Source organism: Trachinotus anak, unplaced genomic scaffold, assembly GCF_046630095.1.
Source record: "Trachinotus anak isolate AG129_WGS33_773 ecotype Australia unplaced genomic scaffold, CSIRO_AGI_Tana_v1 ptg000013l, whole genome shotgun sequence".
In the NCBI taxonomy this organism is placed as follows: domain Eukaryota; kingdom Metazoa; phylum Chordata; class Actinopteri; order Carangiformes; family Carangidae; genus Trachinotus; species Trachinotus anak.
The window spans coordinates 10680629-10701136 of record NW_027273864.1 but is presented as its reverse complement, the minus strand read 5'-3'; the positions used below and the strand labels follow the sequence as shown (position 1 = coordinate 10701136).

The following is a 20508-nucleotide window of genomic DNA, read 5'->3' as shown; positions in this document are numbered from 1 at the left end:
ATTTTGGTTTTTGTTGATCTAACTTGGAACCAGCTTGAATGCACTAGAGGATACGGTGTAGACTTGCATCTTGTCTTTGCAGTCTCATGTATTTAAATATATTCTAAACTTGTGACCCTCTGTGGCATATATGTTGTACTTCACTGTCAAACCATTGAGAATGTTTTGCTTTCCAGGCATTTGATGGATATCTATCTCAGCAGCACTGTACCGACACATCACTCACAGTCTAGTAAAACTAAATAATATTCTTAATTAAATTGTTTCTTTCTTTACCTCAGGATATCATTTTTAAAGAGTCAATACATTCCAAATTTATGTCAAACCTTCAGATAACATCAAGAGCAGCAGAACAGTAGAAAGCTGTGGCCTGTCTTGATTTGTGTCAGCCAAAGAAAAGAGGCTGTCGACATGAGATTTGACTCACACAACCCCCTGATATTTCTGCTAATCTGTTTATTAGGATTAACCTATATTCTAGTGAAAGCTGCACAGCACTTTGAAATGTTCCTTTGATCTCAACTCAAGGGAGCATGAACTTTTAACTGTATTTATTTTCTGCCTTGTGGGAGTTTCAGCATTACTGACAAGATTTCCTCTTGAAGTAGTTGAAGAAAATGTTCTTTCATATATATGGATTCCACTTGAACGGTGGTGTGAAATGTGGGCACTTTATTTCAGTTTTTCATTGAACATTTTTTTATGTAGCAAATGCACTTCAATGGTAATCATTACATTGTTTGAAAAAAGTACATAATTTATGGAAATGACAAATACAGAAAAAAGCAACAGGACAAGCAACTACTGTCAGATTGTTCCACTACATCAACCTAAGTCTAGCGACTGCGATGGCTACCAACAGCCATCTACGGTGACAATAATCAATGCGAAGCATTGCACAATACAGTGTCTTCACTAGCAATGCAAAAACATTCAGTAGAGTAGCATAAAAGTTATGCTATGTAAAGTAACCAATAAGTAAGTCTCATGTAGCCAGCAAAGAAAAGCACATGGTGGTCACAAGGAGTTTAAATGAATGGAGACAATCATTAATGCTGGTTAAAAAGACTTGATGCATCAAATACTAAAAACTCCTTAACAGCACTATATGCAGAGAGCAGTATGGGCTGAATCAAAATAACACGATTAAAATAGTTATTTTCGCTGGTTAAAAGGTTTCTTCCAGATCAACCCTCATTTATTCACAATATTATGACAGTAAAATATGTTGACACAGATGACCTCAGTGGTAAATATGCTGCAAACTTGCTGGAACTCAAGAGGTCTGACATGCGCTATCAATACTGTATCTTAAAAAGAAAGAGGTTCAAAGCAAACTGTATTATTATTATTATTAGAGTCGTGCGTGCATGTGCATTAAAACAAGCGACGCAGACACAAGATGGTTCACAGTCATTTCACAATCTGAGTACTAAAGTGAGTTCTCTTACATATGTGTATGTACAAAGACAGTGAGTGTGTCCATGTGTCGGTGTTTGTGTTTCTGTGGCTATTTCTACACGTTTGCCACTCTGTTTTGAAGTGTAAATAAATAACAACATATGCTATTCAAACAAACCACGAATCCACCCAACTATAAGCCCTGCTTTGCTGAAAACATGTTCAAAATTTCCACAGATTTCCTGCTACAGTACACATCAGCGGGCCAAACTACATCAACAAGGCAGCATAGCACCTCAGGAAAGAGAAGTTGATTTTCCACCCACAGAAAGCCTGAGGTTTGCTTGAATGGCACAACCATATTATTTATTTTTTTCTGCAGCAGGTGAGGCCACCTCCTGATCCCAGGTTTGTTAAGCCAGCTTCTGAGCAGTCTCCGTTTCCTGCTGGGTGACCTTCTCCTCGGACATGATGGTCATCCATGGTGATACTGACCGAGTAATGGTCTGCTTGGCTATGTTATAGTGGTTGATGAGGGTAAAGAGGCGCCCGCGGCCCCCAGGGCCCTGAGGGGGGTAGTTGCCATACATCCCAGCTGGCATGCAGCGTCCTTGCTTCTCAAAAGAGAGAAAAAAACAAGATTAAAAATACCAAGAAAAATACCACCTTGTGGCTACCAAGAAAGCCACAAGGTGACAAAATTCCGATTAAGGAAAGTAAATGACATTCTGAGACAAACTGTGATTCACAGTTAACAGTTGACGTTAACGTTTATAAAATGGAGCTATAATCTTAAGCAGCAGAGCAGAAGATCACACCTCAAATGAAAAACAGACCAGAAAAAATTGGATTCAAGCTAAGCTTCATTACCTCATCTTTACAGGTGTCTTTCAAAATGGATGGGGTTTTCACAGAAAAGAGCTAATACGAAACCTCACCCCACTTAAAGCTGAAGGTGAGTCTTTGTGACTTAAGCTGAACATTGCTGGCTAATTCCTACTGTTTAGCATTTAGCCAGACTGTAATATAACAATGCAAGTGATAATTTAACAGTTATAAGGTAAGCAAACTAAACAATGTATGTAATACAGCAATATTTACTTAAAGTCTGCTAACATTAGCTGACATTAGCTCGTGGTCATACCACACCAACTAAGGCTGTAGCAGCAAATACCCTGAGTATATTGAACTGAGTAACGATGTGCTTTAATTTAACTTTCATCCTATATCAATAAGATGTGATATTTCTTTCCTATATTTACATGGTCTCACTTTAAGTTAACTAAAAAAGAATAGATTTACACCAAAAGCAGATTAGCAGACGTGGCAGTGCAGATATAATTAAAATGCCACCTTCAAAGAGAAAATGATTCTACTGAAGATCGTGCCTACAAACAGAAGGCAATCTCACTTACGTCAAAATTCGAAGGGTACATTTGAGGTAAATAAAGAGTAAATCTCCCTTTTCAATTCCTTTTATTGTGAAGTCTTGGTAAATTCCCCCAAAAATTGGTCTGATAAATGGCTGCTTAGCGTCATTGAAACACATTGTAATATGGGCACCATTATGGCAGTATGGGTGTCTATATGGTTAACTAGCATACTGATCCTATAAGAAGCCCTATTTATATACAGTGCTAAATGCTTTATAAAGTAAAGCACCAAGGTTTACTTGGGTAAAAATTGAATAATAAACAACAATATATTTGACATTAACATATCAATGTCAGACAGGGTCACAAACAATGATGCTCAAAAGTGTTTACCGTGTAAACAAAGCTGTCAGGGCAAGGCTGCTCGTACTGGTAGACCTTGTAAACGACCAGGAACACCACACACACAAGGAAGGCCAGGGCACAGATCACCAGCAAGGTCACCTAAAGGAGACACACAGCAGCTCCATCGTCAGCGCAAGACCTATATGACATCTCTGAAAACAACACACCTACTTATGTGTTGTTGTCTTCTGTCCTAATGAAAGAAAGTGAGTGAGCAAATTGGAATTATTAATTTTTTTTCATACTATTAAGCAGCAGTGCAGGCCTGCAGAACAGAAACAAAAAACATCCATGGAGTTATACTGTATCTTTAAATACATGAATGTATATATAACAGTGACTAACAGCCGGTCAGGGCTACAGATACTCTGCATATAATAACTCTACAGGGAAATGGCTTTTGTGACCATCTGTACAGCCCAGCTCTTGCCTCTCAGGGGAGTTATGTAACAAGCTACTGGTGTTTCTGGGAAGTGGGAGGGGGATAAGACAAGGTGTGGGAGAAATTGCCTCATTATTGTCAAAGATGTTGATCCCCGTGGTGTGAGTGGTCTTTTCATGCTTTTTTTTTTTTTTATTTGTAGAGAAACAGATTATTTTAAGCAACATCAGAGAAATTGTTCATTTTCATTGAATGATGAGCGGATAGTACATTCTTAGATTTCTTAGATAGGGAGCAAGTACTCTTTGTACTATTCCCCATAATGTTTGGCACTCATTCGATAAGATTGTTAACAGCATTTATCAATATGAGTAAAAGGATATTCTTGTTATCTGTCTGATGTGAATCCTGCAGTTTCACAGCTGAGCAGACAGTACAGCATGTATAAAGCAAAGCAACAGGAGCATATGAAAGAGACTCTGCGATGAAAGGGCCGCCTGCAGCATTTCAAAGCACCAATGTGAGGATAGGAGCTGTGTTCTCTGAGAAAGTGCTGTGCCTCTTCACCTCTCAGATGTTTGAGAATTAAAGCTCTATTACTAAAGGAAGCTTGACAGTTTCATCTGTTGATTTTAAGTGTGGAGGGAGAGTGGTGCAAAGTCTGCATGCAAAGCATGTGTAGTTTGGTGAATTTTATGCAAGGAAGTATTTTACAGTCACCCTATCAGAGCTGGAGCCAGAATGTTGAGAGTGTTTTTATTTATTTATTTTTTTTCCAAACCATATGTTTTAATAATCATTCTGTATGGCGTGAAGAGTTAAACACGTCTGCCGGCCAGAGGGGCGTTGAAGGAGGTGGGAGAGATGCTGCCGTTTTGAGGCCATCGCCATGGCAGCAACTGAATTAATGAGAGTTTCAGGGCGGGGTTAAGTGAATCATTGTGCATTATATCTCCCTGTACAGCCCGGCAAGATGACAGGCAGCACAGGACACAAGACATGAAGGTGGCCTGAGCGAAGAAGCCACAGAGTATAACTTGGATTGGAGAAGCATTATTATGACGGCAGTGCTAAATGTCCCAAGCTGCAGGGCAGACAGCCGTCTGCTCTCATATGCATGTGTGGAGGTGTGAGAGAAGTGTGGAGATGGGATGAGGAGCGAAACACAGACAATGGCAGCGACATTACTCTTACTTTGAGTCGCTCAGATACACCTTCAATGATGCTTATTGAGAACTCAGCGATTTTAGGAGATCTTAGCTTCCCCTTCTTGCTCTCACCATCATAGTCTGCCTTTGTCTTCACCACCACCTAGAAGAAACACATAACACACACACATACACATGAGACAAGATCCAGTCAGCTTGCAGCTTCATGAGGAAATGGGAGTTCACAGAAGCAGGATGGGTAAAATTATTTGTCTTTTGCTTTTTCTTCATGTAGGAATAACAGATCTGTACAGAAGAACCAAAAATAATTGTTTCCTTAATTGGACTAATTGGAATGGAACAAATACAGCAGAGGGCTCCTCAGTGTGACTCTTGAAATCAATGGAAAAACATCAAATCAAAAATCTTACCTTATCTGGTGGAGGGAACTGCAGCTGACTGGCATCTAACGGTGTTATAAGAGGGATGGTGTCAAATCCGTCTTCAGAAACCACCTTTCCGTTATTTTTTTCGCTGAAATTATTTCCCAGTTTAACCATTTTCCCAGCACGAAAAAACGCCAACCTGAGAGGAAGAAACAGTCGCTTATTACGCCTGAACCCGAAGATAATACCTTTTGTCCTCTGCCCCAGTGTGACTGCACAAATCATTCAACACATGCAAACATCAGTACAAATCTACAAACAGAGAGGACGTGCATGATGTGAGACGCTTTGTGGGCCATGAGAAAGCCCGTTAACCACACAAGCGCAGGAGAGGACACGCAAGGCTTCGACATAATGAGACTGATGCATCACCGTGGATGAGAAAAAAAAAAAAAAAGATTTACCGCATCCAAACACTTACCAGCTCAGCCGAGTCGCGTTTTGAAACGATGTGGGGACTTTACTGTTCCAGCGCTGGTGTGTGTGTGTGTGTGTGTGTGTGTCTTTTTAGGTGTGACGCAGCCGATTTGCGGAGAGCTGGTGCACAATATGGCCAGCTGGGTTTGTGCGGCGCGTTTCCTCCGAGCTGGATGCTGCTGCTGGCGTCTGCTTGCACTGCAAGTGATGTAACATCCTCATCACATCCATCCATACGCGCACTGATCAGCGGCAGTGAACCCCTGGAGCTGATGGAGCCCGTTACCAGCTTCGATTTATGGTGACAATCAGAGAGTACAACATGCTTTTCATTATGTTCATTGATGAAGGTATTCCAGGTATAAAAAAAAAAAAAAAAAAAAAAAGAAGGATTTTTACGGGTAATTGTGCAAATGCAGCTGTGTATATATTTCGGTTTGTGGTCAACATACAGTTAGTACACTGTCTCCTGCAAAATGAACTGTTCTTTGTGATCTTTGCTGTCATTATGGCTGCCAGAGTAGACTTAGTGGAAGGTAAACTGACACAAATTCATCTACAAAAACTATCCGGAGGTAAAAATTTGAAAGTAAAACGTTAATCATCTCCTCTCACAATTATTAAAGCTCCTAAAGAATTGCCCTCAAATATGAAAGCAGCTATAATATTATAATTTTTATAGTATAGAATTTTATAATCACAATGTATTGAATGACAAAGTAAAAGCAATGTAACAATTTGAAAGGAGTTGCTCCTATAGAAGATTGTCGCCCAAATGTGCAGCTCCCCTCGTTTTGCTGAGTTTTATAGCGACTAGAAGGTTTCAGCTAAAGCAGTCAGCTGTCAGTGAAAAGGCATTAAAAACACCGTACTGCCCACCCTGCTCAGCACCAAACGGACACACTCACTGATTAACGTGATGCATTTTTAGTAGGTAAACAGCCAGATATTTCCCTCAGTAGTCGGCGGAGACCAAAACCAGAGCTAAAATAGAATGAATGTTGGACTTTGCAAGGTTGCCAGAAACACAACTCCAAATGAATGCGTATGTAGCTCCATAACCGTTGCATGTATGACAAGTTTGCCATATCAACTTAAAAGTGATATGTCAATATTCAGAACTTGCCCCCGATTGGCCAAGAAGGCCGGAGTCTGAAAAGCTGTGTCTCACTGCCCTCTCTGGTTGAAAGTTTCAAGCCTGTCTCACCTTTAGTAATGTGTGGTCTGTTGCATCTGTACCTATGCCTAGCAGTAATGTGGCAGTGTCTTTGAGCACACCTGAACATCACTGCAGCATGGTGTCGGTTTAAACCAGTGGTGATCAGCAAAAACAAGATTTTCAGGGGGTGTTCAGCAACAAATCTTTAATGTGGCTATTTATAAGTTTTCTCTGCCACTAAACTTGGTTTCTAGGATAGGATAATTAACAACTCATCCACCCTTAGTTTATGCACTTATCTTATTTTTTTCCTATTTTTGATAGTTGGATGAACTAAAAGATTTTTGAAAAAATATGCATGAAATGTTTTAATGTTCATATGACAATTCTTGAGCAATAAAATGAAAAAATGTTCACAACAAAAAAACTACAACAAGAGTTATGCTGAACACATACTTCAGTTATAACTTAGTACAAGCAACAATACATTTTCAGGTTGTATGGAATTTGGAGTTTGTGTAATTTAAAATCTTTTAGTAGAAATAAGACCTACATTTGTGTTATAATGCTTACATCATCCATCCACTAGTTAGACTGCTTATCCTTGGGCTGTGGGGGGGCTGGAGCCAATCTGACATTGGTTGAGGGCAAATGCCACCCTTGACAGGTTGCCAGTCTATCACAGGGCTGATACATAGAGACAATCAACCCTTCACACTCACATTCACACCTATTGGCAATTTAGAGTCACCTATCAACCTAACCTGCATTGGACTGTGGGAGGAAGTAGTACCCAAAAATCCACACATGTGCAAGGAGAACATGTAAAAACCAGACAGAAAGGCCCCACCCAGCTGGCAGGTTCGAATTATAAACCCAGAACCGTCTTGCTAAGGTGACTGTGCTAATCTCTGCACCACCTTGCAACAACACAACTTAAATATTTAATGTTAAAATAGCACTTAGAAATTAGTGTAAAAATATCTGCTCAGTTCTTTAATGCTTATAGGTACATTCAGTGAAATGAAATGGAAAAACTAAATTACAAAAATGAAGTTATGTTGAACACAAATTGTCCGTTTCTTTTATCCAACATCTTATTTTGAGTATACTTCTCTGTTTGTGTAACTTAAAATGTTTGAGAAGAGACAATTTTCAAGATGGCACAGCATAAGTGGCGGCTAGTTACGGCGGCTCCAGCTTGGTACCGAGCTTCTTCTTCTGATTCTTCAAGATTCATCACGATAAAATGCCCTGACAGAAGGTTAAGATTAGCAATATTTAGTTCACTGTAAGAGAAACAAGGCAAAATAGCCCTAATGTAGACCTGCTTAGCCTTACTTGGGTTTTAACAGACCCATTAGCAGAGAAATCTGGTAATTTCAGTACCTTCCTTATGGAACTTCATCATTTCAGAAAGCATCTCTAACATGCAGATCTCAATTTATCAATGTATCATGAATCATGCAGTGGGCTTCAAGGGTTGGCGTGAGGAAACTAACAAGAAATTAACAAAAGTCATTCTGGTCCACTGCCAGAGCTGGTAAAAGGCCAAGTCTGACACTTGTGCTGTACTTCAGACTTGGTTGTGGATTGTTGGACTCAGCTTAACTTCAGCTGGATCTCTCTCAGCCCAGACTCGGCTGAGGCTTTGCCAGAGTGATATGAATAACAACAGCAAAAGAAAAATAAATAAACACAGAAACTGCTCATACCTGTGACAGATTTCGGAAGTCGGGTGAACTGGAAATGGGGCATGCGCAGAGTCCAGATACCTGTGTTTATAGGCTGCCCGCATACGGTGATTGTACGGTGGTCACCAAGGACCCTGCCATTTTTTGTTTAAATATAGTAATACGTATAATACATAATACGATATATGATTCAATAGTATAATACAATGGCTGCAGTGAACCGATTCCTAGCTCTGTGTATAGTCCACAGTGAGTATGTGAAATACCTGGATCTCCTCATCGTTCAGAGATCCTATTGAGAAAATACTTGTATGTAATTATGGTGGGATGAAATTTTATGAAACACTGAACCATTCCAGGAAAGTGTTTTGAGAAAAGGTTCATTTCTTGATGCTTAATGTTAACAGTATAACATCTACTGGTCAGAATGAAAAATTAGTGAATACAAATGTTTGTATGTTATGTAATTAAATATTAGTATAAGGGAAATTCTAAGCATACCTTTATAGTAATTACTGCAAAAGCAATCAAATTATATTTTCTAGGCATCAAATGTATTAATATCAGTCAAAACATCTTTTGGCATTATCCAGCCATTAGCTACATTGCTTATCCCCTGAGGGTTGTGGGGGAGCTGACACCAATCCCAGCTGATTTTGGGTGAAGACACCCTGGACAGTTTTGCCAGTTTATCACAAGGCTGACACATTCCCACCTGCAGAAAAATGTACCTAACCTAACCTGCATGACTTCGGGCTGCAGGAGGAAGCCAGTGAGTGTGGTTTGACCGGATTTGTTTGACAGTGATCAAACAACCTGCTATATGTCACCATATAGCGGATTCAAATGCTGCTAAATACTGATTGGTGTAGAGACGACTGGTGACATCATCTTTTTCTAGGAGTCCTGCCCATTACAAACCACTGAAAAGAGCAAAGGGGGAAACAGAAATTCAAAAATCTCTCATGTGAAATAAGCAAAACTGTTATAGCCTCAGCAGAAAATAGTCTTCCCATATATGAGATTCAGTATGTACTGTGGCCTGTGAGCAAAAGGGAAAAAATATCATGCCCTCAATCAGAGTGTATATACACATATATATATATATGTGTGTGTGTTTTAATTTAGGGATCCGTTAAGCTCAAATGAAATCTAGCTATGCTTAAGTAATCACCTTGATTTATTAGCAAAATACCTCTCAGAATACAGAACATAATCCCAGTTAAAATACATGACATTATGATTGTACTATACCCTTAATATCTTCTGATCATATGCCTAGAAATGGTGAAATAAAGCTGTGTCTGTGCATATTATCCAGTGGCCTGTTGCCAGGCTACAGTGTGAATGAAAGGGCGTTAGAAGAGGATGCATAATATGATCAACTCCAGTGTGTAAATCCATAGTGACAAGGAAGCAGCAAAGGGAAAATGACAGTGACCCCAGTACACACTGAAACAGAAACCACAGCTCTTTAGTGGACGGTAGACTTCGCCTGGTGGCTATGACAGCTGCAGTGCCTCCAGGTGATGATGCTTACTACTGGATTGTCTGGTATAGGTTATGTGATGAGTCTATGGTACAAAGTCATTACTGGTCAGATTCCTCCTCCCTGGGGCCTAAGAGGTGAAGTCATGTATTTCCTGAAAGGAAATACAATGTGGTGAGGAAGTGACCAGAATATAATGTATAATATAATAAAATTAATGGATTTCTTGCCATCCACTTCAGACCCATTTGAAGTACATCATTAGTTTTAATAATATAAATGTTTCTTTTAGACACCTTTTTTAGGTAGATGTCATTATGTTTCACAACATAGGATTATCAGTTCATGTTGCCGTGCACGTAAACTATATGTTGTAAATGCAGTGGGTTCAACCTCTGAAGGACAGTTCTCTGCAGCAATTAACAAACTTGTCTTGGCCACAATACCTGCATGTACTTTAGCTATAATCTCAGCAGGCTGTTGTCGGTTCTTGATTAGCTTCTGGACTGCCAGAAAGACACAGCCTGAAAAGCATGTGTTAAAGTCATATACAACAGTGTCTTATTTATGTTTTACTTTTGCAGCTGTGCAGTGTGTGATGCATAGAGTTTTTGTTAGGCATAGCAGAAGGGAGATGGGTAGCGGGGAAGTTGTCTTCTCAGGAAATACCACTAGAGGGAGACACCAGATCACTGATTTACAACCTGTAACTGCTCATATTAGGCACAGTTAAATGATTTTGTGATGAGTAATTGTGTAAACTTTATCATCACTATAATTGACAGAATTGTGAAATGATTATACCCAAGTTATACCCTTACAAGTAAAAGGCCCACATTCCAAATTTGACAAAAATTTTAGCATCAAAAGGTATATATATATATGTATCTTATATTTGGTGATAGGTACTGATGCATTATTGTGTACAGCACAATCATGCTCAACATGTAGAAGTAAATGTTGAGCTAATTTTAATTATTTTATATACAGCTATGTAGCTAGTCAATATCCCCAGGGGGTTCAATACAGTTTTATCTTAACTTGTACATCATACTTTATTTGTTGGTTGTATTATCTATCATTGATCTGAATATGCCAATTAACCTGTAGCTTAGGTTGTCAAATAAATGTACTGGGGTAAAAAGTACAACACTGTAGAGAAGAATAGGTATAAAGTAGCAGAAAATGGAAATACTCAAGTAAAGTACACATAACTCACAAATGTACTTAGGTACAGTGTTTGAGTAAATGTAACCTAATTACTTTGTACCACTGAAAAAGAGAAATTCTGCATCAATTGTTTGTGATGCAAGAAGATCTCAGCCACTAAAGTTTCATGTTTGTGTGAAGTAAAACAATTATGCATAATATGAAGTAACAATGGAAATGTTTCCACCCACAACTCAGCAGTATGCTTGCAATTGATAAATACAGCAGTTTAAAAGTCTTTACTTGTAACTTAGACGGTAAAAAGTGTGACTAAACCTTATGTACCACTGAAACTGCTGTGTCTTTAAAACCCACTGTTCTTGGCTCTTTGCCCAGAGAGTTCATTTCCCATTTCCCATCCAGCCACATGGGCTAAGCTCCGTCACGCAGAGAGAACAACTATTTTCACTCACAGAGCGGCAACTCCAACAGCAGTCTGAACACTGACTCCCACAAGGACCTAAGTCACTGACCAAAGACTTTGCCATCCACTGTAAAGGACGTCACTGCAGACCAGTCACAGCTTGTCAATCCTCAGAGGAGTCAAGGTATGATTTACACGCTGAAACTCAAAGCGTGACAGCTGTCCGTCAGTCAAGGGCACCATTATTTCTGTCATTACTGCTTTGAGGAGACAGACATATAAAGTATGCTTGCTGTAGTAAACATTGTTAGTTGTCTACTTTTGATGTGCTGACTTTTGGACATTGTGTCAGATGACTCATTGAATGTGCTGTGTCTGGTCTAAAAGTCCTGCTGCCATGCAGGAGCTATTGTCTTTTGCATGAACACAAAGCCTCTTTTCATGAATCTATAATTCCCCTCACTAGTTGACCCAGCAGTTTGTGGTGGGTGTGATGTTTGGAGGTGTAAAGCAGCTCTGTTCATTAAAGCTGTTCTCGTTAAGACTTACAGTAGGTAAGGCAGGTTGCTGAAAGTTTGCCCAGATTCGATTTTTTTGCCTTAGAGGAAGAACTAGCCAGAAAGATTTGAATGATAAAAACTTTGGCAAGAACAGCGAGGTGAAGACTCGGAGTCTGAGGGCTTGTTCAAACTTCACACTGAGTCAAATATTAAAGTTCTCACGGCAGCAGGGACCAGGCTGCATAAACAGGATGCTATAGTCTACACACACACACTCTGGCTGAATGAACAGGCACAGGCACCACCATTAGCGCTGTTGATGTAACAAGCAAAGTGAGATGTTTTTCTACAAACTGACCGGTTTGTTGTTGTGGACAACTTGTATGAAGGCTGCATCATGTGAGTGATTGTGCTGCTGAGGTTTCTGGAGGATTTTCTGGGAAGATGAGGTCACAGGGAGACACACCCAGAGGGTTGGGGCCCTGCAGGAAAGGACAAGGGTGGAAGACATTCAACAGTGGCTCTGAATGAGTCACTTGCCGGGAGGAAGCTGTTTTGTTGGAATTTCCATTCAGTGTGGAGGAGAAGAATTATGGTCTGGATGTTGTATTTATACAAAGATGTTTCAAATATTTTTATTATGAAGCATCATTTTCAAAGATAACAAAACATAGTGTTGCTAGGCTCCTTTTCATGTAAACAAACATAATGTCAAAAATACATTCAAAAAACATACTTAAAATATATAACCATAATAATATCACTTGCAGAATGTGAAAGAAAACACAATACCTCTAACCCATAACCAGCCTCATGTTCTCAAGATGCATGGCATGACATACACATGAGAGGTCATTTCCCTCTCAAATACACAAACAGAAACCTTGCGATGGCTTTAATGGGATTAAATGATGCGCTTTATTTTCACACAAACAATAATTTTGCAAGAGATTTCTTTTTCCAAATTCTAATTTCCTTTTTGTTAACATAAAAGGGATTATTTTAAAAGAGCTTTATTAAGATAAAAACATATTTCTATTGAAATGTGGCTGGAATGAGGATCATTTCCTCTCTGCCAAAAGGATCAAATTGGATGACCTGTGAATGTTTTAGAAACATCTAAACCCCCGCTTCCTGGCTTCTCCTATCCTCACATGGACATTCACATCCAACAAGTGCATTTTTTCTGAGCTGGAATCTCTTTTGACTGTTATCCAAGGATCACAGTCAAGTTTTAAAATAGTACAATCTTGTGTTTTCAGCCAGAGAGCTCTGTTCTGGTTTGTAGACGCTCAGATTTATAGCGGTCTAGACGGACGTGGTTGGGAGGGCCGACTGAGCCGGAAGTGAAGTATGCGTGTGGTGGGGGGTGTTGAGTCAACACAGGACTGTTTCTCCGCCTTGTGTTGCTTCTGGTCTCATGCCTCTCAATGGAATCACAGGCACAGACTGAGATTGCGAAAACACAGAGTTAGAGATTATGGCAGACAGATGAGGTCTGGCTAAAATGAAATGAAAGTGTGTTGGGCCTGGCTAGACAGGGTTGATTTTCTGCCTTTGTCTGGATCAAAGAGAGAGGAATCAAGTGTAACTGAATGAGACTTCACAAATGCTATTAATGCCCTTTAGAAAGAGTTACTGTGGTGCCACGCAGTATGTACAGTATTGTATTTAATTAGACCTGGCATGTTTAAGAACATCAAAAGTTCTGCATAAAACATACTGGGTCCTTCCAATCAAAAACATGGTTTTGTGGCGAGCGGCATTTGGAAAATGAGTTATCCTGATTGTTTTCATACTATACTGTACGTTTCCATACAGATCTCCTGATCTGTGCACCACAATTTCGCAATCTACTTGGCTGTAGTGCAGCATAAAATACTTGGTGGAGTGGACTCCAAAGAGATGCCTCCCATCTGTCTGTAGAGCTATTGTCTTCGTTCTGTGGCTGTGATCACCCACATGACACTATGGCTGTTTATGTGTACACCACACATTGCACAAGGACCTATTCTGCTACACATCTGTTTGAATTGTGCTGATTAACAAATTGTTACCAACTTTTTAAAGTCAGCTCTGAGCAATGCAATACACCAGACAAGCTCTAAACATATGCAACTCGAAGTCAAGTCTTTTAAATTGTGAAACCATCATGACATTTTTCTCGAACTGTATTTCCGAGGTATATTTTCCAAAATTACAGACTCCACTGACCAATACTTGCAACACAGCCTAGCCCAGCCCTTGACCATAATGGAAAGCCATAGAAATCAATGACATCCTTTTCCATGTAGGGAAACCATGAATGATGATGATGAAGGAGTTGCTCTTACTATTATACTGCGTGGTTTCTGACACACAGCAGGGAAAGACTATAGTACACAGGTTCTGGTAGTGTTTGCAGTCTACCAGTTGATGTCAGGCTTCACTCAATGATAGATCGGGACAAACCAAAGAATTATTTTTCCTCCTTCAGTTTCATTTGAAGAATCTGAGAGCCCAGGTTATAATTTTTTGGGAGTTGGGACACATTCCTATATTCCTGATACATACATGCGCGCGCGCGCGCGCACACACACACACACACACACACACACACACACACACACACACACACACGAGTAATTTAAGGGAGTATTTCTCACATTCTGGAACCTCAACAGTTCACATCACATTTACATACTGGAACCCAGTGAGCTGGGAGAAAGTTGATAATGTGCTAATGCTTACTTCTGAGAGAAATCTGAATTATGTTCCATAGAAGACGAGCTGTCCTCCATTGTCTCCGCGCTGACATGCGGCTGCTGGTGAGAGGCATGATTGCGTAGCACTCCTCTATACCCAGGACGTTACCGTACACTACACCGGCCAGTGTAAGATTCCAATGCTCCTGTATAATGTGAATAAATAATTTTGTAGTTTATTATCCCTTTCTGCTCTCAAATGTTAAACTATCAGGATATTGTCATGGTGAATGGGCATTAAACTAAAAACATTTTGCAACAGGCTCAACCAGCCTTTGAGTATTTTTGAGATGTCACACGTCCTCTGATCATTACACCTGTGTATGGAGGGGGTCCATTTGTTTCTAGTTTCTAGTTCAGTTATTGTTATTGAAAAGTGTTAAATAAATAAACCTGGTGTGATTTGATTGTACTGAGCATGATTTTACAAATTTACCATCTGCCTCACAAGTGTTAATAAAACTGATAAGTATCCAAGACACAAAGGGAAACCACAAACTCTGATATCAATCTCCATGTCCTTAATTGTCAATATCGTAGGGCAGTAGCATTTATGTTATGTTGTTGATTAAGGCTAACATAGAAATGGTCTTGTAATGACAAATTTTGGAAAAACTTACAGCAATGTGTTCTTGTTAGATTATAATACTGTGTGTGTTGGTGTTGATTAAATTCATATCAGACATGCTCCATAGAAAACATCAACACACTTAAAGCAAGGGCAAGGGTCTCCTCCGTATACTGTGGAAGCGCAGAATATGAACACAGACAGAAGAAGTTTTTAAAAAGGGAAGTTATGAAAGTTATTTATATTTTTGTGTCTGTACTCAAAGGATGAATTGCATTTCATGCTTTTTGGCTTAAAATTGCATGAATCAGAATAGCACTATATCTTTCCTATGTACAGAAATCTCCGATAAGTTCTTTAATGTAACAGACACAGTAAGAAAATGTACAATGTATTTGTTGTTTGTTTTTTTTTTTGTTTGTTTGTTTGTTTTTTTTATTTGTTCATTTTATTCTGATTTATTAGTTGTTTTTTTTTTGTGGGAGGAAACCAGAGCACCTGGAGAACCCCCCCCCCCCCCCACACACACACACACACACACACACACACACACTACGAGACTTATTAGCCACTTTCTGATTCGGTCATGAAAGTCTTGGTCTGACCCGTCTTTGTCTCTGTGGACTGCACCTGAGACTTGTGCTTAATAACACAATGGGTGGTTTTGGGGGTTTGGTCTGATTTCCCTTCAGATTTAAGCACAACCATTTTGGTAAAGGTGGGAGCCTTTGTGTGCACAGATTTAGCTTCACACCCTGGCTTAATTTCACTGGAGACGGGTGGTGGAGGAGCACAACTTAATTTGCCCTTAGCATTACACTGGATCTTTGTGACTGTGGGAGTTAGGTCTGCGTTCTCATCAGACTTAAACACACCCTTTTTGGTGAGGGTGGCAGCCTTGGTTTGAGCAGATTTAGCTTCAGGCTCTAGTTGGAGTTTTCTGGAGATAGGTGGGAAGCAGATGTTTGATTTGGTGATTTCCACCTTGGTCTGGTCCTGTTGCTCTTGACTGCTTGGCTGCTTTTGTAGCACACTGGAGGAGACTTGGAGCTGGTTGTCAGATGATTTGAATCCCTTCTTCTTCGAGGCCTCCCACAAATCCATGTTCTTCATTTTCTCTTGCAGGTACAACTTTTTGTTTTTTTTTATTTGTTTTATTATTAAAAACTCAGCGATATGTCGAGTTTTTAATTTATATCGATATTTTTTCATGCGCGATAGAGAATTATGTCATATCGTTTATATCGATACAGCGCTTATTACACCATAAAGCAAGACGTAAGTTCATCACTGTCAAACTCAGCTTCTCCCGGCCTCTCTCTACGCGCATGCCATGACGCCCCACCCCTCACAACACATGCCACGACCCCTCACCTCTTCACTACCTACATGGCCCCACCCCCCCGCACACTGAGTAGACAGATGGCGGCGTAAACGAGATGGAGACGGAGAAGAGCAAAACGGACGCAGGGGACGACGAAGAACTGGTTAGCAAAAGAAAAACAACTGGCTCGGTAATTTGGAGGTGGTTTGGATTTAAAGTGGCAGATGTGGAACAGAAAGACGCATTTTTTTAAATTTTATTCAAGAAGTTTCTTAATTTAATATATGCTGTTTTTTTTCTGCACCATTTAATGTGCATGTTAATCCTGTGCAGCTGCTGAATGTTATTAAAAGTGGCTGGCCCATGTGGCTTCAAACTAGGACTGTCTGCTTTGTTATTACACGGAAAAAAATGTTGAGATATATATCGTATATCGCCATTCAGCTAAAAAATATCGAGATATGAATTTTGGTCCATATCGCCCAGCCCTAGTCTCCATCTTCTCGACCAATTTTTCTTTGTCACTCTTGTACTCTTCAGCTTTTTGTTGGAACATGTTGACTTCAGCCATTAATGCCTTGATTTTTTGACTTTGGTCTCTGATTATCCACTTGCATTTTGGGACCTCATCTGACACCTGTGGAAGCACCAGCTGTGACATATTTTGCTTCAGCTCCTCACACTGCTTCTCCTTCTCAGCTATTGTGCAGTCTTTACTCCTCAACTGTTTGTTCTTAATGTTCAGCTTGGCGTTCAGATCTGCAAGTTTTTCTGCGTACAGTGAAGCCACCGCAAGTTTTCCACAGCTCCCATCAAGAACTTTATCTTGTAAAAGACAGGCCTGTTTCTCTTGGATTGCCTGTTCCAGTTGTTCCTTGAGGCCACAACATCTTCTCTTTTCTGCAGCCAATGCTTTCTCAAGTTCTTCCCTGTTGCTTTTTACAGTGAATGCATTGTTTTCCAGAAGGCTTTTCTGCTTCTGAAGTTTCTCCACCTCCATCTCGAGGACATGGATTTTCTGCTGTTGCTTTTCCGCCTGCATACTCCGTGTCGCTTCCAGGCCCTTGTGCGTCTTTCTCAGCTCTGAGCATTTCTCTTTGTAGGATGGCAACTGTTTATTCAAGATGTCTCTCTCTTGAGTCACCAGCTGCAGTTACTTAACCTGGTCCAAGAAATATTTCCGGTCTTCCTTCCAGGTTTTAGTAAATTCCATTGTTACCTTGAGCTGATTACTCAGTTCATGTAGTTTTTTCCTGAGTAACTTATTTTCTTTTTCAAGGGAGTGGCAAAATTGAGATTCCCCAGAAGGTTCAACATTTACTACAACTGTCATCATGGAGTGTAGTTTGTCCTTGAGATACCTAATCATATGTTCTTGCCGTTCTAGCCATGGCTGCTCTCTCAGGGCTGCCAATGTAATTTCATTCATCTCATTTATCTTGGCGACAGCCATTTGGTCCATTTTTGTTAGATCCATCTTGATGTTCAAAGAAATTCTCCTTTTTTAAAAAAAAAAACAGTGTTTAGACGTTTAGGTCTAAGCTGTTTGCTGTAACCGTGTTACTGAGAAGATTCTCAAACCACTACTCACAGTGCTGTGTTCGCTCTCAATGTGTCTGTAGGCTGATGAGCTCTATGTAAACTGACAAAGGAATCTGACTTTGATCTGTTGTCCTTTTGCGGACCGGTGCGGTGTGGAGCACTATGGTAATAGCGTCCTCGGTGGATCGGTTTGCCCTGTAGGCAAACTGGTGGGGGTCCAGAGTGGGAGGCAGACAAGTCCAGATGTGCTGAGAGACCAGTTTCTCGAAGCACTTCATGACCACAGGCGTAAGTGCAACAGGCCTGTAGTAGGGCTGGGCGATATGGACCAAAATTCATATCTCGATATTTTTTAGCTGAATGGCAATATACGATATATATCTCGACATTTTTTTCCGTGTAATAACAAAGCAGACAGTCCTAGTTTGAAGCCACATGGGCCAGCCACTTTTAATAACATTCAGCAGCTGCACAGGATTAACATGCACATTAAATGGTGCAGAAAAAAAACAGCATATATTAAATTAAGAAACTTCTTGAATAAAATTTTAAAAAATGCGTCTTTCTGTTCCACATCTGCCACTTTAAATCCAAACCACCTCCAAATTACCGAGCCAGTTGTTTTTCTTTTGCTAACCAGTTCTTCATCGTCCCCTGCGTCCGTTTTGCTCTTCTCCGTCTCCATCTCGTTTACGCCGCCATCTGTCTACTCAGTGTGCGGGGGGGTGGTGGGGGTGGGGCCATGTAGGTAGTGAAGAGGTGAGGGGTCGTGGCATGTGTTGTGAGGGGTGGGGCGTCATGGCATGCGCGTAGAGAGAGGCCGGGAGGAGCTGAGTTTGACAGTGATGAACTTACGTCTTGCTTTATGGTGTAATAAGCGCTGTATCGATATAAACGATATGACATAATTCTCTATCGCGCATGAAAAAATATCGATATAAATTAAAAACTCGACATATCGCCCAGCCCAAGCCTGTAGTCGTTGGGGCTGTCCACTGCTGTCTTCTTGGGGATGGGGATGATGGTGGAGGTCTTGAGGCAGGGTGGAACGATGGCCAAAGACAGGGACAGGTTGAAGATTGTGGTGAACACTCCCACCAGTTGGTCCGCACACGCTCTAAGCACCTTGCTGGGTACTCCGTCGGGTCCGGTCGCCTTCCAGGGTTTCACTGTCCTAAGCACATGTCTCACTTCCTGCTCCTGAAGTGTCAGTGTGCTAGTGCTGACGGGGGATGGGGGTGATGCGACAGCTGAGGGCCTGACCGCCTCGAAGCGGGCAAAGAACTGGTTCAATTCTTCTGCCAGCGAGGCGTCGGTCCTAGCCGTCGCCTGGTTCTTGCTTCTGTAGTTTGTAATGTGGTTTATCCCCGGCCACATCCTTCTAGGGTTGTTTTCAGCAAAGTGGTCTTCAATCCTTTTCCTGTAGGCCGCCTTGGCTTCCCTGATGCCTCTTTTCAGGTCTGCCCTGGCCTCGCTGTACACTGCTTTGTCCCCTGACTTGAAGGCAGTGTTGCGTTTTCTCAGGAGGGATTGCACTTTACTGCTCATCCAGGGTTTTTGGTTCGCAAAAACCCTGACCCTTTTGTTGACGGTGACAATGTCAACACAGCTCCTGATGTAGGAGAGTACGGTGTCCGTGTACTCCTGGAGGTTGTGGCTGGAGAATAGGTCCCACACAGTTGTGGAGAAGCAGTCCTGTAGCTGAGAGAGGGCTCCTTTGGGCCAGGTCCTTATTGTCTTTCTCTCAGGTTTTGTTCCCCTCAGCAGGGGGGTGTAGGTGGGGGTGGGGGACATGCAGAGGTGATCAGATCCAGCCAGGTGGGGAAGGGGTGTGGCTTTGTATGCATGTTTGATGTTGGAATAGACATGATCCAAAGTGTTTTTCCCTCTGGTTGCAAAATCCACAAACTGGGCGAATTTGGGTAGCACAGTTTTTAGGCACGCTTGGTTGAAGTCACCGGCAGCAATAAAAACCGCGCCAGGATGGGCGAGCTGCTGTTCGTTAATGGTGTTGAACAGGAGGCTGAGAGCCGTGCTAACGTTAGCATCCGGTGGGATGTAAACAGCTATCACAATGACTACCGTGAGCTCCCTCGGGAGATAAAAGGGTCTGCTGTTACAACACCACTCGTTGTGGACGTAAACACAGAGCCCCCCTCCTCTGCTCTTACCCGAGTCCCGGTTCCTGTCCTGCCGGCTTAGCGTGCGGCCTGCTAGCTCGACTGCAGCACCGGGAATCTGCGGGTGAAGCCACGACTCCGTGATGAGAATGATGCTGCGGTTCCGCACGAAGCTCGTCGTGGCCATCTGTAGCTCCAGTTCGTCCATTTTGTGGGTCATGGA

The 20508-nt window shown here is 41.2% G+C and overlaps 2 protein-coding genes across 5 annotated transcripts in view; one reads left to right on the top strand and one right to left on the bottom strand.

Moving 5' to 3' along the window:
- Nucleotides 1-657: 657 nt before the first annotated feature.
- On the bottom strand, nucleotides 658-20465 carry LOC139631058 (neuronal vesicle trafficking-associated protein 1-like). 4 transcript variants are annotated; one of them, XM_071495010.1, is made up of 6 exons: nucleotides 20337-20465; nucleotides 12346-12469; nucleotides 5141-5294; nucleotides 4756-4872; nucleotides 3168-3278; nucleotides 658-2015 (listed from the first exon to the last, which is right to left on the bottom strand). In XM_071495010.1, the coding sequence occupies exons 2-6, from the start codon at nucleotides 12384-12386 to the stop codon at nucleotides 1815-1817; spliced, it is 624 nt and encodes a 207-aa protein (XP_071351111.1). In that variant the 5' UTR covers nucleotides 12387-12469; nucleotides 20337-20465; the 3' UTR covers nucleotides 658-1814. The 4 variants fall into 4 exon arrangements, with proteins under 4 accessions (XP_071351111.1, XP_071351112.1, XP_071351114.1 ...); XM_071495011.1 differs by lacking the exon at nucleotides 20337-20465 and adding an exon at nucleotides 14718-16005; XM_071495013.1 differs by lacking the exons at nucleotides 12346-12469; nucleotides 20337-20465 and adding an exon at nucleotides 5577-5820.
- The window catches only part of tacc1 (transforming, acidic coiled-coil containing protein 1), a 45680-nt gene continuing 31472 nt past the window's right edge, over nucleotides 6301-20508 (top strand). The window contains exon 1 of the mRNA XM_071495005.1: nucleotides 6301-11671. The gene's annotated coding sequence lies outside the window, so the exon portion shown is untranslated. The remainder of the gene's footprint in view (nucleotides 11672-20508) is intronic.